Here is a 17,364-nt window from a genome sequence, read left to right as displayed (position 1 = left end):
TGGATCTCCAGTTTCCCTTCAAGAGTACTGCTATAGACAATACAATATTACATATACATTATTAGTATCTTACCTCAGATAAAGAAAGGTATTACATATACATTATTAGTAAATAATAAATGTATTACATATACATTATCAGTATCTTACCTCAGATAAAGAAAATAGTCAGTATAAAAGATGTTTCTCCTGTTACTATGACTCCTCAACAGCAAATTAGGCATTTAGGGGAGAATTCCTTTATCTTAGATTACTAGATTCCTAAACAACTCATTTTAAAAAATCCTTTCAGCTGGAACTGCCATCTTTCACTAATTTGCAAAAATAACTAACACAAAGGTAAAGAGGCACCCCCATGTTCTCTAGGCCTTTTAGAAAATATAAAGTTGTTCCTTTGTACATGCAAATCTACAAAAAAAGGGTGACACTGTAGACATCAAGGGAAGGGCACAAAAGGAAGGGTTCAACAAGGAATGACTCACAAATGTTACCATGGTAAAACTGGAAGAATTCACAGTGTTTACCCAGCATGCTGTTGACACCGTTGTAAACAAACAAGGGCAAGATTCTTCTTGCAAGAGAATGTACGTATTGAGCTTATTAAGTCTCTAAGAGCTGAGATAGCTTCCTGAAACATGTGACGGAAAAAATCAAAAAGAAAGTATGCCAAAGGAAAAGGATTTGGGGGGTTCAATTGAAACGCCAGCCTGCTCCCGCCCAGAGATTCACACTTTGTAAGAACCTCTAATGGAAAGAAGCTTGAGCTGCTGGAACCTATTTCCTATGAATTTCATGGTGTTAGCAGGTGTCAAAAAAATAAAAGACCTCTGGTCTGTTAAAAAAGAACATCCCTAAATAATTGTGTTGTAGAGTTCAAAATACTCTTATATAACAGCTTACCTTCCACAAGCAATCTGAGTGACAATGCTTCCCATAAGTTCAAAAACTTTCCTTGGGTTTATTTCATGACTAGTAGAGTTATGACCCAACTGACCATACCCTCCAGCTCCAAAAGTAAACACTCCACCTTCCTAAAAAAGGCAAAAACCTTTATCATTAGAAGGCCTGATGAAAGTAAATAATCTTCAGAAAAATAAATTAATCTTTATATGGAATTAATTTTTTACTTATATTCACAATTTAACAGATGATACCTAACTTTTTAAGGTAAAATGTCTAAAAATGAAGAGAGTTCCAGGTGCATGGCTAAATATTTTCTCATATTTAAAGTATTTAACTATGTTCTTATCATTATATTTAGTTGAAGTCATCATTAGAGAGATACTAATAACTACTTGGCATTGGCCTTTCACTGTCATTATATTCTTGTTGAATCCCAAGTACACACTTATAAAATTTGACAAAACCATTAAAATGGTATCTTCAGTTTTCAAACTAGTTATACTCTTAACATAAAAGTATATGTAACCAGACTGCACAAATAAAGCTATTTTTCTTCATCTGTTGAGATGATGATTTTTATCCTTCATTCTGTTTATGTGGTTTACCATATTGATTGATTTGTAGATAATGAACCATCCTTGCATTCCAGAAATAAATCCCAGTTGATCACAGTATATGAATATTTTAATGTGCTGAGTTTAGTTTGCTAATATTTTTTCTTGTATCTTTGTGTGGCTTTAGTATCAGGATAATGCTGGTCTCAAAAAATGAGTCTGGAAGATTTACTGCCTTTTCTTTTTTTTGTAAGAGTGTGAGAAAATTGGCATTTATTGTTTTTTAATGGTAGAAATTTACCAGTGAAGCCATCTGGTCCTGGTCATTTCTTTCTTGGGAGTTTTGACTACTGCTTCAATCTCTTTATTACAGATTTTCTTTTCCTCACAATTCATTCTTGGTAGTTCATGTTTCTAGGAATTTATCCATTTCATCTAGGTTATCCAATGTTGGCATATAATTATTCCTAGTAGTCTCTAATTCTTTGTATTTTTGCAGTATCAGTTGTAATATCTCTTCATTTCTGATTTGACTCTTCTTTTCTTAGTCTGTTAAAGATTTGTTAACTTTTTTAACCTTTTTAGAAAAAGTTCTTAGTTTTATTGATCTTTTCTAACGTTTTTCTAGTCTCTCATTTATTTCTGCTCTGATTTTTATTTCCTTCCTTCTGCTAACTTGGTCTTAGTGGGGGTTTTTCTAGTTCTTTGAGGTATGAAGGTTCATTTGATATATTTCTTTTTCTTAGTGTAGATATTTATAAATAAAAACTTCCCTTTTAGAACTGCTTTTGTCACATCCCGTTAAGTTTGGGTATGTTGTGTTTCCATTTTCATTTCTCAAGGTAGTTTTTGATTACCCTTTTATTTCTTCTTTGACCCACTGTTTATTCAGGAGTCTGCTTTTTAATTTCCATACATAGGAAATATTCTGGCTTTCCTGTTACTGATTCCTATTTTCATGCCACTTTGGCTAGAAAGGATACCTGATATGATTTCAACCTTCTCAAATTTGTTCAGACTTGTTTTGTAACCTAACATATAATCTCTCCAGCAAAAATGTTCCATTGTGTGCTTGAAAAAAATGTGTATTCTGCTGTTGCTGGATGAAATGTTCTGTATATGTCTGTTAGGTCTACTTGATATAAAGTGTAGTTCAAGTACAATATTTCATTAATGATTTTCTGTCTAAATGACCTACTCCTTATTAAAAAGGTAGGGTAATGAAGTCCACTACTATTATTGCATTTGTTTATTTCTGCCTTCCAATCTGTTAACATTGCTTAATATATTTAGGTGTTCCTATACGGGGTGCTATATAGGTACAATTGTTACATCCGCTTGATGAACTAACCCCTTTACTATTAGTTTCTTAGTATCATCTAATACTGAGGACATGTTCAGATCTTCCTGATTATTTTATTACATCATGTCAGAAAGCATGTCTGGTTGATGATGTTAAAAATATGTAGGTCATGCCTGGTTAGGTGTGGCTCAGTGGTTGAGCGTTGACCCAGGAACCAAGTGGTCATGGTTCGATTCCCAGTCAGGGCATATGCCAGGCTGTGGTTCAATCCCCAGTAGGCGTGTGCAGGAGACAATCAATGATGTTTCTCTCTCATTGATGTTTCTCTCTATCCCTCTCCCTTCCTCTCTCTGAAAATCAATAAAGCCATATATTTTTTTTAAATGTAGGTCATGCCCCAGCCAGTGTTGCTCAGTGTTAAGAGTGTTGTCCTGAGCACTGAAAGGTAGCGGGTTCGCTCCCTGATCAGGGCACGTGCAGGAAGCAACCAGTCAATGTGTCTCTCTTACATGGATGGATGGATGTCTCTCTCTCTCTCTCTCTCCCCCCCCTTCTATTCTCTCTGAAAAGCAATGAAAAAAATATCCTCAGATGAGGATTAACAACGAAATATGTAAGTCATAATAATAAAAAATTTAAATTGTATGTCAACTATAATTTTTTTAAAAGTAGGTAAATATGTTCTAACCCAATTCATCTTCATTAAGCTTAATGTTGCTGATTTTTACCTAGATTCATTATTTCATTAGAGTCTAAAATGGAGATTTTCTACTCTTATTTCTTCTGGGTTTATTAGTTGGAATTGTTCTAAAGAGAATTTAACTCATCAACCACTAAGTTACCCTGAAATACAATTTGCTAATAAGAGGCAGGAGAAATGGTTTTTTTTATTTACTAATTTTTAGAAAAATGAGTTGTTGTCCTAGCAACCTCCAAAGATAAAGCAAGGAAGTTTGCTTTTTATTAATTTGGAGCAAAGTATCATTATAAGTCATGGATTTTTATACGTTTGGTATACTTCTATTTATTGCAGTCATTATTTCATTTTGTAAACTAGTAAGAGTCTTCAAGTTGTCCTTCTGACATGACCTTAGTAGTCTTTGAGTTTTTGTAGCATACAATGCCAAAGACTATTCTTATCTAGAAGCCCTGGATCCTTTTGGTATAGTGTCTACAACAATCAAGAAGTGATCACTGCTTCCAGATTGCACGCTGTTAATTACCTCTGGGGCCTTAATGTGATCATGGTAAAAAAAGAAAAAAAACTCTTATATTTTTAGAAGTTAAAAATAAGAGTTTATAATGATACTTGTGATTCAAAGTAAAGATCACAGGGTTTTAATTCCTACCATTTTATATCTCTTCTCTGAAGCTGGAAATCACAGTTTCTAATGACAGTAAAATAAGTACTTATTTGCTTTATCCTACTCTCTATATATTAAAAATACTACCAATTATGAGACTACAGAATACAGTTTAACATTTCTTTGTGAATTGTCCACTCTTAGGCTATTTTCCACTAGTGATGTACAACAAAATACTGTAATTTGTAATGACCTAAAAGAATTCTTCTTCCTGTAGTTGCATCACTGGTTATGCTTTTAAGTTTTTAAATGTTTAAATATATAAAAAATACATACATATGCGTACGAACGTGTGTGTATGTGTGTTTGCTTTTCATTGTAATAGTTTCTAGGTTCCAAAGTCAAAACTGTAAGACAAAGTACAGTTGGTCTAGCTTAATTTTTTTAAAAATATAAGTAAAATGTAGTGTGTTTATATTTTACCCCTTCTTATACAAAAAAAACCCCTATTCTATTCCTCTTTTTACTTAAACAATATATCCTGGAGATCATTCCACATCATAATATAGAGATCTTCCTCATTCTGTTTTATAGGTCATGGTACTACACTGCAGGAAGTTACCACAGTTTATCCAAATAAACATTAGGATTCTTCCACTCTTTTGCTATTAAAATAATGCCATAATAAATGGCCTCATGCATACAGAATTTCATATCTTTGTGACAGATTCTTAAAAGTGGGATAGCTAAGTCAAAAGGTATATCTTCTATCTATCTATCTATCTATCTATCTATCTATCTATCTATCTATCTATCATCTATCTATCTATCTATCTCTTTATGTATGATTTGCATGATGAATTTGTAAATAAACGAAAATTTTTGACACCTTTGTGGTAGTGTCCTCATATCCATCACATGCATGTCTCCCTATTTATAGCTCTTAAAAGTGTTTTAAAATTGTTTCTAATGTAATTTTACAAATGCAGGCTTTACACAAGGGAACTTCTTCAAAAAGTAATCTTAATTATTTGCAAAAAATTCTTTCAGAAAAAAGCAAAAGATGTATAGATATAGAACTATATCCTGACTTAAATCAAGGCAAAATAAACTATTTTACTTTTGGGATATTTAAAATAATCTCATTTTGTTAAAAAAAATAATAAACACCAAAAACTCCAGTGAATAAGTATCACCAACTACTTTTTAGAGAAAAGAATACAGAAGATTAATAGAATTGGCATTTTAAAAACTCAATAAACAAAAATAGTTCTATATCCTGGGAAAATAAGATGATTATTTGAAAGGGTGAATTTGAAAAGCATTAATATTATGAGTCTTTCTACCAAAGTTAGTCCCAACGAATGATTTTATGCAAAATATTTTTTACTATTATTTTAACAGCCAATGACAGAAGGGAATGATTAAAATTTATAACTTGCCAACATGATTTAATAAGACTTTTGTGACTACATTTATAATCTGAATTATAACAATCAAACTAAGGTAATAAGATCAGCAGGTAGATACAGTAAAACATCCTTACTAAAAGAAAATATAAAATTTTTCGAAATTAACTGTTATAATTGGTCGTTATAATATTTTTCAAATGAGCACGCTATATTTAATAACGACTAATAATAATTCTTATCATCCTAAAATTCCAATATGGGAGTGTATAGAGTTTTATAAAGTCTGATTAGAAGTTAATTTTTTCTTGCTAATTTTATCTGCTATTCAGGACAAAGAAAACAAAGCAAAACATTCATTTCTAATTTAGCCAATGAAAACTTGCCAGTTCCTTTATATAAACATGACTATAATAAATAATCTTCCTGGTAAAGGTTAATGTTTTTATTTTCATTTTACTTCTAATCACTGCGTGAAAGAAGTAACACGCAGTACTGACACTGAATTGGCACATACCTAATAAAGTGAGATGTCAGAGTTAAAGCCATTAATAACATTGTGGTAAAAGCTCACTATAACTGACTGCATAATACTTGGGCTATGGATAATAACAATCCCTCTGTTACTTGTTATATCCTCTATTCAGTATCTTCTATTGCTTGTTATATAATATTTATTAGCCAAATGGGAGCTAAATTAAAACAGGCAGAGCTATGTGTAAGTGGGATTGATATACACAACATGGCAAGTCTGACAAACTTAAAAGGAATTCTTTCATTCAAAATATTATCTAAGTAGTATTCCACACAAAGCTGAGAAACTCAACAATATATATTATCACCACATTTAACAGAAGATTACAATTCACATTTCATAACATAGAACAAATTTGAAAATTAAGGTAGATTGTTTTTGAGAACAAATAATCTAGGTCCTTTTTCCAAGATAAGTTATTTTTTAGATATCAATAACACTCAAGTTTTAATGTACATATTATGAAAACATTCATTAATCATGAAATAACTTCTATAAGTAATAATAAAGAAGTTTTATAGGAGTACAATACCTTGGTTAGTGCAGCAGTATGATCTTCTCCACAACAAATATAAACTATTTTCTGAGTTCTTAGTGACTTTAGTAAATTAGGAACATACCTATCTGAAAATTTCAACAAGAGACGTTAACAATATTTAATTAAAATTCTTCTAAACTGTGTTTTCTGTATAGCTTCCCGAGCTCAGTGGACAGTGATGACTAAATAATTTTAACCACGATTCAATGATTTTGTACTACAAGCCTAGTAACTTGGGTTCCCAGGCCTTTCTATTCTACAGTGATAAAGGGGGGATTTAAAAAGATTAATTTAAAGGCTAAAATGCTTAAATGCCAACCAGCAATCAAGGAATTTCAAAGCTATTTGACTAATCCATACCCATACTTTATATTTACCTCATGATAATTAAGCTCACAGGATCCTACTTTAAAAATCTGAAAATTATACTTTCTGCTACTTTCTAGCAGAAAAGAGATATAATGCCCTATTTTTCTTATGCAGAAAAAAATATTTTAAAGTTCTTTTTGAGAGTATTATTCAGTTATCAATACCAGTTGTTACTAGACCAACAACTCACTTTTGTCCATTAAGTCATTACAATTATGTTGAACTTCCTGCAATTAGTTTCTGTATTTCAAACACTGGCATTCAACCTAATGTAGTTATGAAAAATCAATTCTAAGATCCCAACTTGTTTCAAGTAGTTATAATTTTTTAAATTCAAAATGTTTATTTTCAAGTCTCTAGCATCAATGTTAAAACTGAAGATTAATTTAATGATTCAGATTATTTAAATATTTCCTGGAAAATCTCAAATAGATTAATGCTTCATGTTACTTTCCAAAATAATTTTATTGCTTCTTTCCACCAATGTTGGCCAATAATGTGTTTACCAATTTGAAGTAATACCTTTCAACTCTCTTTTCATGAACATCCAACAACAAAGAATTTTTGTGCAGTTACACTTTCTATAGTTTATTTTATGATAAAGTGTTATATTTTTGGCCTTGCACCATTCCCTAAAACTATTATCAAATAGAATTTTTAAATTAATCTCTCATCCCCACCTCCCTGTCAGGGAAGATTTGAGTAGATTTCTCTCTGACACGAAGAATCACTGATCCATCTCAAAAGATCCTATCTTTTTAAAAGCGTATCTATAGTAATGAGAACCTACCGTTTTCATCATTAAGACCTAGTTGACCAAATTTGTTGCGTCCCCATCCAAAGATAGCTCCAGAAAGGGTGAGCACAAAACTATGGGCTCCTCCTGCCGTAACTTGCATGAAAGGGATTCCAATCAAAGACTTAATCAGCTGTGGTGAGGTTTGCTTTTTACAGTCAATGCCTAAACCCAACTGGCCATATTTATTCTGTCCCCAAGAGAAGACTTCACTTGCTGTAAAACAAAAATCATAAAATTAATGATTTTTCTCACACACAAGTTTCATTTGAAGATCATCAGTTATTGTGAGATGTTCTTCCTCTCATCAGATGGAAATACATAGTCCCCTTTAGTAAGTTTATTTGTATATGGAAACACAGCATTACCTAGAAGAACATTCTATATTTGGTACACTTTAAGCTGACTGACTTTAGTGACAAATGGATAAGTCACGTAACTTTATGCTCCTCAGGGAAGGACCATCTCTTTTTAATATTTCTCTGGTTTCATTTTTATTCTATGATTTCTCCCAAGAGGCGCTCATCCAAGCTCAAGGTTTCAGCTATCAACGATACGCTGGTAACATTCAAAATTTTATTACTAGCCCAGACCTCTCCTCTGAACAAAAAACCCATGTATCCAATTGTTTACCTGACACCTACACTTGGATATTTCAAAGCACTTCCAGCTCAGTGAAGCCCAAACTCAATCCATGACTCTTACTCTACCTCCCATACCTGGGCTCTTCCCAGTGTTCCCCATCTCAGTAAATGACATTGTAACTGATTCAGTAGCACAAATCATAAACATAAAGTCATCCTTAATACTCCTCTCCTCTCTTACCTTATACAGAGATTGGTATCAATCTATTATCTATCACCAAGTTATATACAGTTTTCTTTCTAAGGAAAAATATGGCAAATAGATCCACTCCCCACCATCTCATCTGGTTCCTATAATAGTTCTGTCTGCTTGTCACTTTTGCCCCCAACTGCCACCTTTTTTGCAACTTCAAACATCTTTTTATTTACTTTTATTAAATAAATGACACTAAACTAATAACTGACACACTAACAACTGATTTTTTAAAATTCTATAAAATAGGGCACACTTAAAGTAAGTCTCCCTCCCAAATTAGATTTCTGGTTTCTCTCCCAAAAGACAACTACTCTTATCAATTACTGATACGCACTTCCAGAAATATTCTATGCACATACTAGCAAACATTTGTACATATACATAGAAATATTATAAAACATGAAGATCTGATAATGTTGCTCACCTGAAAAAAATGTCAATGCCTTCTCACTGCTCTTGGGATAAGCACTTTTAACAAGGCCTATAAGGTTCTGTGTGATCTGTTTCCAGTCTTTTTCCACATTATATTCTAGCCATACCCACCTTCCTTTAGATTCTCCAATGTCCATTTCTCACACACTTGCTGTTCCCTCCGCCTTTGTCTAGTTCACTTCCACTCTCTTCAGCAGGAAGCCTTCTCTGATCTCCCAGATTCAGTTCAGTCTCTCTGTTACATATTCCAAATACCCTAAACTTTTTTCTTTATAGTCTTTTTTCATAATATGTAATTACAGTGTTATTTGTGTGACTGGGCTAGTAGTGTACCGCTTACCACTGCATATTGTACACTCTAATGTGCCTGGTTCACACTAAGTGATAATAAAAAAAAAATGCATTCAATGAATAAGATACTGTGCTAAGATTAAACCTGAACAAGGCAAAAGATCACCTACCAATGAGTTAAGATAGAAAACTGCCCTCAACAGTAAACCTCTGGGTTTAAATTTATCTTAGCTCTACCTACCAAAATATCAAAAGAGAAGTTGGCAAAATAACAATAAAGAATACAGGAATGCCAGCTTCCCTACTACCTACAGAAGTTTAAATTCCTTAATATGGGATTTAAGATCCTTTTAATAGATTTTTGTTTTTACTTCAGTTGAAACTGAAGTATCAATACGTCTCCCATGCTCTCACAATACCCACATAAAACTACATGTCAATACTCAAACAAAATACTTTCCTGAGTCTATGCCTTTACTAATAGTACCATCTTAGCCAATCCTCACCATTTCCCCTAGCTATTTCTAAACATTTCTCCAATTATGACTAAATTCTACTCCTTTCAAGACTTGCATCAAATACCAATCCCCTCCTTACTGTTACTAATTTTATTGACTGGTACTAATTACACTTTCTTCTTTATCTCTCTAGTATTTTACTTTTATTTTGTCCAAAGTAATATGTATTTTTTCTTCCTTAACCTATAGCTATTTATTTGTATATCTGTCTCTTCCATTAGATGGTATGGTCCCTAAAACTTTCTCTTATTTTATTTCCCTTCAGCTCTAGCCTAGTGCTTCACTCATAGTAGGACTCACTAGACATTTAATAAATTAAAATAATATAATAATAAAGCCATTGGAACTTAATTTTTTAATGGTAAAAATGAGCATATGGCAGATTTTTTACTAACCCAAGTTACAATCCTTAGCTGGTACATGAAAAGTTAAATGAATAAGAAAGGAAAGCAAACAAAGCTAATAGGAATCTTGACTTTCTCTGTTTTTTTTTAATAAAAACTTTATCTGTAAGATCAAGTAAGATTGGGCAAGTTATAACTTTCCCCAGCTATGAAGGAATAGCATTTAACGAACTAAAGAAAAAAAATCAGACACAAAAATGTCTATAAACTAGCAATATATAATGTGACAATGACACCATTCACAACCACAAAATATCAAATAGCTATGGAAAAGTCTAATAAAAGGAGTGTAAGACTTCTCCATAGAAAACAACAAAATACTATTAAGAAAAATTAAAAGAAGATTAAAACAGAGGGATATAGTACACTTAAGAATTAAAAGACAGTGTACATTGTAAAGACTTTCCTCAAAATGACTTATAGAGACAATGCAATCCCAATCAAAATCCCAGTAGTTTGTGTGTCTGTGAAAACTGTCAAGCTAATTCTAAAATGGAAATGGAAATGAAAAACAAAACACACACACAAGGAGAACAAGGACAATCTTAAGAAAGAACAAAGTTGGAGGACTTTCTGCTCAATTAGAATATCAAATAATAAAACTGAAAAAGGAAAATAAAATAAAAACAATGCTTACCTTTAGAAAGTGCAAGTGAATGATAGTAACCGCAAGCCACCTGTACTATCTGGATATCTGACAAACTTTTAATATTTCTAGAAAAGAAGAGAGATCAGGATCAATTAATTCCATTTAATAAATGGATCCTGAATGTTATTTTTACGTGCTACTTCTTGACCACCTACTATGCACAAGTAGTTTCCTACCAACAGGACAACATTTAAGTAAACTACGTGCATACCTCAAATAGCCCTCAGGGTGCTTTTACAATCTAGAAATTTTATTATCATAATATAAAAAAAAATTTTTAAAGCTTAACACATAAAACTTGCAACATATTTGTAAAACAAATGTACATGATCTAATTTGTCTAAAATTGATGTTTGGCCTACTTTAATATATGTTCTCTTCTAACAGGTTAAGAACAATTAACATTCCTATTATGTGAATTGCTACCAATTCACAAATTATGAAATCTATTCCTTTTGGGCTATCCTTCTGCTTTACATCTAAATGAGTGATATTCAACTTAATTCCTTCCCAGGGAAATTTAATCAATACATATGTATTATGATCACTGATGTGTTCAGTCATATTTCTATCATTTTGTGTTTTTCCTTATATTTTTATAGTTTTTTTTCCTTCCTATTTCTGATTTTTCCTTAACTGCAATATGATTCTAAAGGCTAATTTTTAAAACATTACAAAAATCAAGTAGCTGCATCAAACATCCCACGTTTTTCTTATGCAGTTCCCTTTACCTGATCATTCTACTGTTTTTAACGAATGAATGTTTTCAAGAAAAAAAGTGGGAAGGAAACATAATATGTTTATTATTTCCCTTTACCTGATACTGCCACCTGACCTGATTCTGCCAAATGAAAGTCCGGAGCAAGTTCTGACCAGAGAGTCGATACTCATGATTTTCGGGAGGCAGCTTCAGCAAATCAAATTTTGAGCAGGAGAAAGATGAGTTACTCTAATCCCATATTTATGTATTAAAAATATTTTTATTTAGTGGATTTATGTCTTAACTATAAAACCTGAAAGTTATGCTGCTACAATTTAGCAGAATCCAACAAATTAGCAGGATCCAAAGTACCCTCAGATTTTAAAAGGTAGCAAAATGCCCACTTTTCTGCACTTAGCAAAATCAAACACTAGCAATGCAAAAACAGGAATTAATCAAGTCCAATTTGCAAACCAAATAAACTACTTCAAAAACTACATTCTCATAGCACTGTGTGTTTTTTCCTTCATGGCATTTATCACTATTAATTACTGGTATACTTATTCCTTTATTACCTGTGCACTGTTAAACAATAACAGGTAGACTATGTGTCTTATACCCATGGAGTCCCTGGCATTTACCATAGTGCCTTGCAAAATGTATGTAATGAATACACTGTTAAAGGACAAGAAAATTTGTAAAGTCTTCAAGTAAAGCTATTTTAACATATATTTAAAACTGAGTGAAATCAAGAATATGAATTTTATTTTTGACCAAGCTGTTTGATTTCTATAGTCCAGAAACAGCTGTTCTCACACAGATCATATCACACTTTTCTGTCATAACTGTTTATTGCATATGTCCAATAAATAGAACTTTAAAAAATAAGCTGCAACTTTAGTACAAACAATTATTTTTCTAAAGCTTGCATGGAAAAGTATGTATTTCCACTTACATTAAACTAAGAGAGAGTAAAATCAGGCTTACCTTTATTTTTTTTTAAATAAAGGTATAACTTATATCCTACATAAAAAGAAGTAACGAGCCAAAAATCCAGGTCTACAAAGACCACTGATATTAAATAATTTCAGTCTTTCTCCAAGAAGTAATAATTTTAAAACATAACAAAATTAGAAGTATAAAAAGACTAGCATGCCCAGCCGGGCATGGCTCAGTGGTTGAGCGTCGACCCAGGATCTGGGCGATCCGGGTTCAATCCCCGGTCAGGGCACATGCCTAGGTTGCAGGCTTGATTCCCAGTGGGGGGCATGCAGGAGGCAGCCGATCCATGACTCTCTCATCATTGATGTTTCTATCTCTCTGTCCCTCTCCTTTCCTCTCTATGAAATCAATAAAGATATATTTAAAAAAAAAAAAAAGACTAGCAAACTAGTAAGAGTTTCAAATATAATCTACTTAGTATTAGTTTTAAGTTCTTCTTTAAAGTGCCACTTAATTTTGTTCTCAAGAAAGTACAGCTTAATGTGAATCTTCACATTTCTGATTACTCTTACGAAAATCATAAACAGTAATTTTTAAAAATCTGTTTACATATATTTGAGTTTCCTCCTGTCTTCTATACATGTTTTATTTAAAATGTACATGAAATTTATAAAGCTGGCTGACTTCTCCAAGAATCTAGAAAAAGCCTTGCATCTAAAAAATGATATGGTACTGAAATTTAAAAATAAAAAAATTATGGCAGTCTTTCATAAAAATATATTTCTACTGAAGTACTAAATTGCCCTTTAAAACATGAAAATAACAGTAAAAACTATGTATATGTCACACCAAATCAGACGAGTCCACAAAAAACAGATGAGCTTGAACAGGAAAAATAACAACACAGCTTAAAGTTAATATAGATGTTTAACAAATATAAAAACAGAATTTTAAAGCAAAGGATTCAAGTAAGATCTCTTTCAGGTCCCCTATCCAGGTTCATTAAGTAGTAAAGTCACAAATATATAATTTATTATTGGGCAACCTTCAAATAAATTGTCATATAATAAAATTCTCTGACCTAGCCAGTTTGACTCAGTGGTTAGAGTGTCGGCCCGTGGACTGAAGGGTTGTGGGTTCAATTCCAGTCAAGGGCACATAACTTGGTTGCAGGCTTGATCCCCAGCCCCAGTTGGGGTGCATGCGGGAGGCAACCAATCAGTGTGTCCCTCTCACATCGATGTTTCTCTCCTCTGTCTCTCCCCATCCCTTCCACTCTCTCTAAAATTAATGGAAAAAATATCCTCGGGTGAGGATTAACAAAAAATAAAAAAATTATCTCCTTACAGTTACCTTTCTTTGCCATTTACTAATCATTTACAGATTACTGACTGATATCCCTTATACCAGAAGTGAACAGAAACAAAAATGTAAGTATGAGAATTAAGAGACCAGTGGAATAAAAATAAGGGAAAACTAGAAAGCTCTGTGATGAATCATGGTTGAGAATATTAACTCAGAAAATCTAACATGTAAGTTCCTTTTCAATCCTAAAATCACGAAAGTTTAAAAATCTTAAAACCCCCAATCTACAACAATTACTTGTGGGAGAAAATAAAAGCAGTAGAGGATATGACAAACGTGAGGTCATTATGTTTCTATGAATGCTTTGTACTGTCTAGCCAATAACCATTTGGTTGCAAATTACCATTTTCTGAAAGAAATCAAAAAACTGAAATGACTAAAAGAATTCAATTTACTTAGTTAAAAAAAAAAAAGATTTTCTCCCAACAGCACCATCAAGAGACATTAAAAGCATAATGGGAATACTGTTTGTTTTATGGCCCCAAGTATTTGTTACCACAAAAGAAACAAGGGCAAGAAATTTGTTGAGTTCTGTGAAATTTAGTTACAAGTTCAATAAAGAAAACAAGTGATTGTGATGTATCTGAACAGTCTGAACAGACAGTCCATTACTAGAACAAATATAAAACATCAAACTAAAGATAAAAAACAATGTTACAACACAGAGAAGGTTACTATTAAAGGAGCTACCTTTCCAAGTTTAAGAAGAATCCCAAAACTCATTTCTGACAATGATAAGAGTTCCTGTTCTGAAATATATTAGTAGTTCCTGTGCTCCATTTTCTTACCTAGTAGTTACATTGTATTTCTTAAACCAAAACAAACTATCAACTTTAAATTAAAAACAAAATATCTAAATGGCTTAAAAAAGTGCTACCTGAAATAAATCTAAAATTAGCTTAATTCCTTGGTTCCCTGGAGATTTCTCTTTTGTCCCTATAACTATTAGTAGGAAGAAAGAACAAGAGTGTAAGGAGGCAAGAAATTGTACAATTTTAAAAACTAAGCATGAGTTAGTGTATTATTTAGCTATCTAAAAGAAATTGGATGTTTTGCTTTAAATCTTTATATTTTTACCCAGATATGTTCATGCTCTTACAATTTTTAATATTAAAACAATGGTTATGTCCTATGTAAATCTATAAGACTACAATATTGATTAGCATTGTTAATTATTAAAATTTTTAAATAATTTTATGATGAATTTAATGGTTAAGATAAATTAAATTGTGGTCACTGCTATATTAAAAAGTGGAAAGTGACTGAATTCTTTTTACACTAAGCATGTGGAATTTTTTTTTTGCATGTGGAACTTCTGTACTCAATAGAAGCAATAAAGACTAAAAAAACAAGGTAAGAGAAACATGCAACCAATCAATATTTAATAAATATGTCAATAGCTGGGCTTCTTAAGATATGTGGGGGGGAAACAAAAGTATATTAAAAAAAGGAACACTCAACCCAAATTAAAGGTAAGAACCTAACTAGTAATTACTTCAGAACTCAAAGGGGAGAAATAATTAGGTGTCAACTCTTATATGCCCATAATATACAGAATAATTTAATAATAAATTTATGATAAAAGATTATTAAAGACCTTTTTTTGGTCACCTTTGTTACCTGGGTACTCTGATACATTCCTCTGATCCTAGCAGGCCAAGTTGTCCATCAGAATCGAGACCCCAAGCATACACCTGGCCCTTGTCATTTAGTGCTAATGTATGAGCTTCTCCACATGAAACAGCTATAATATTTTGAGCATCCAGGGCAACAACCTGCTCTACAGAAATTAAGGAGAGAGACATTATATTCTAGTTTTGAACTATCAATGAGAATAAAACACAATCTTCATCTTGCATAAAAAAGCTAAGGAAATGCTGAAATATAGACTAAGTATAACTTCAGTTATTCTAAAAAATATCTAACAAATATGTTTCATACAAAATTTTCGTTGTGGTAAATATACATATACAGCATAGGGCATGATCAACCCAAAATATAGGGTGTCCCAAAAAAGTGTATACACACACCTTGAATAATTATAAAGGCAGTGTTTGTTAAAATACATTTCATTTTCAAAAGTGAGCTATCAGCGGTAAGAGTGTGTATACAGCTTTTTGGGACACCCTGTATTAAGCGACTTGAACATTTAGGGGGAAATGTTTAGGGGTTTTTAAAGATTCTCTCAGAAAGCGCTCTTCATTCAAAGCCATCACCAATATAAGAGTTCAGCTGAAAAGCGAATCACTTAAATAACCTGGGCTGTTTTTTTTAATAATAAAATTATAATTGACACATACATTACCATATAGATACTACTATGGAGAAATTCTGAACCTAATGAAATAACCTGAATTGGCAATTTCTGATAACAAAGTTTTTACAGAGTTCATAAATGAAGCATCTACTGGATATGCTGAGGACAGAATTGAAAGGCAATGTGACCATAACAAACAGGTTTCAGTTTATTGACTGCCATTTTAACATCAAAGATGTAAAAACTCCACATGTGGTTAAAACATGCTCATTTTAAACTTGGAATTAATTCTAAATATTGGTCCTTCATAAGACTGTCAGTAACCACTAACAAATCAATAAAGAAAGTGAAATTGTTTCCTTAGTTTTAAGATGTGCAATGTCATCAGTTTTTACTAGTACAAGTTATTTTAAGAAGCCATGTAAAATTAATTCTGTCAGCTTAATAAGAAAGCTCTAATTTCTGTCTTCAATAAACTGAAAGCCTCATGTTGAAGAGTTGTTAAAACACAATCAACCAGGGTTTCTTCAGAACCATATTTTAGCTCTGTATACAAATCCAATTGGTTCAATAATGAAACAGATTGCATCAAGGTTTAAATCCCTTTGAATAGAGAACTCAAATTGCACCTGGATTACTGTCTTGCATTTTGAGGTAGGGGATTAGCCCGAGATAGTCTCTAGGAATCTGTACAACTCTAATAATATTTTAAGTACTTACCTTAAAGTACTATATGAGTTATTAACAGTACGTGGAAGGTCATTATACTATCTCCCACTTTTTGTATGTTTTTTATAAAATTATATTGTAGAAACATACAAAAACAGAAAAGTAAAACAAGATTATAACATATTTGTACCCCCAAAACATTAAGAAAAAGGACTGTGTAAGTATGGCATCATTTGTTTACATAAAAACATTCCCATAAATCTTAATTATGAAGAAAGAAATAAAACACATGAAAGGTATGTACACTCTCACAAAGGCCCCAAGAAATGAGTTTATGTTTCTCCAAAACAATCCTCAAGGGGAACTAATAAAGAGCAGGAAATTCCAGGATAACAAGAGAAATGAATAAGACTTGCTGCTTAAACAATAATAAATGAAGAGTACCTACATTAGATCGCAATGGCTGTAAAATCAAAGGCACCAAAAATTCAAGAAACAATCATTCATACTAAACAACATTTAGTATATATACCTCTTGTGCTCCAAGCTCTAGAGACAAAAAGATACATAAAACAAGAGTTCTAGT

At 32.1% G+C, this 17,364-nt stretch overlaps 1 protein-coding gene across 3 annotated transcripts in view; it reads right to left on the bottom strand.

Annotated features, from left to right (window-relative positions):
* The window catches only part of HERC4 (HECT and RLD domain containing E3 ubiquitin protein ligase 4), a 108,389-nt gene that overhangs the window by 63,719 nt on the left and 27,306 nt on the right, over positions 1 to 17,364 (bottom strand). For all 3 annotated transcript variants that reach the window (XM_081157958.1, XM_081157960.1, XM_081157959.1), the window contains 5 exons: positions 15,473 to 15,632; positions 10,834 to 10,910; positions 7,706 to 7,927; positions 6,541 to 6,632; positions 901 to 1,031 (listed from right to left, as the gene is read on the bottom strand). In XM_081157958.1, the coding sequence (XP_081014084.1) occupies positions 901 to 1,031; positions 6,541 to 6,632; positions 7,706 to 7,927; positions 10,834 to 10,910; positions 15,473 to 15,632 (682 nt within the window). The remainder of the gene's footprint in view (positions 1 to 900; positions 1,032 to 6,540; positions 6,633 to 7,705; positions 7,928 to 10,833; positions 10,911 to 15,472; positions 15,633 to 17,364) is intronic.

Source organism: Miniopterus schreibersii, assembly GCF_964146895.1.
Source record: "Miniopterus schreibersii genome assembly, chromosome: 14".
NCBI classification, from domain to species: Eukaryota; Metazoa; Chordata; class Mammalia; order Chiroptera; family Miniopteridae; genus Miniopterus; species Miniopterus schreibersii.
This window is presented reverse-complemented; position numbering and strand designations above follow the sequence as displayed.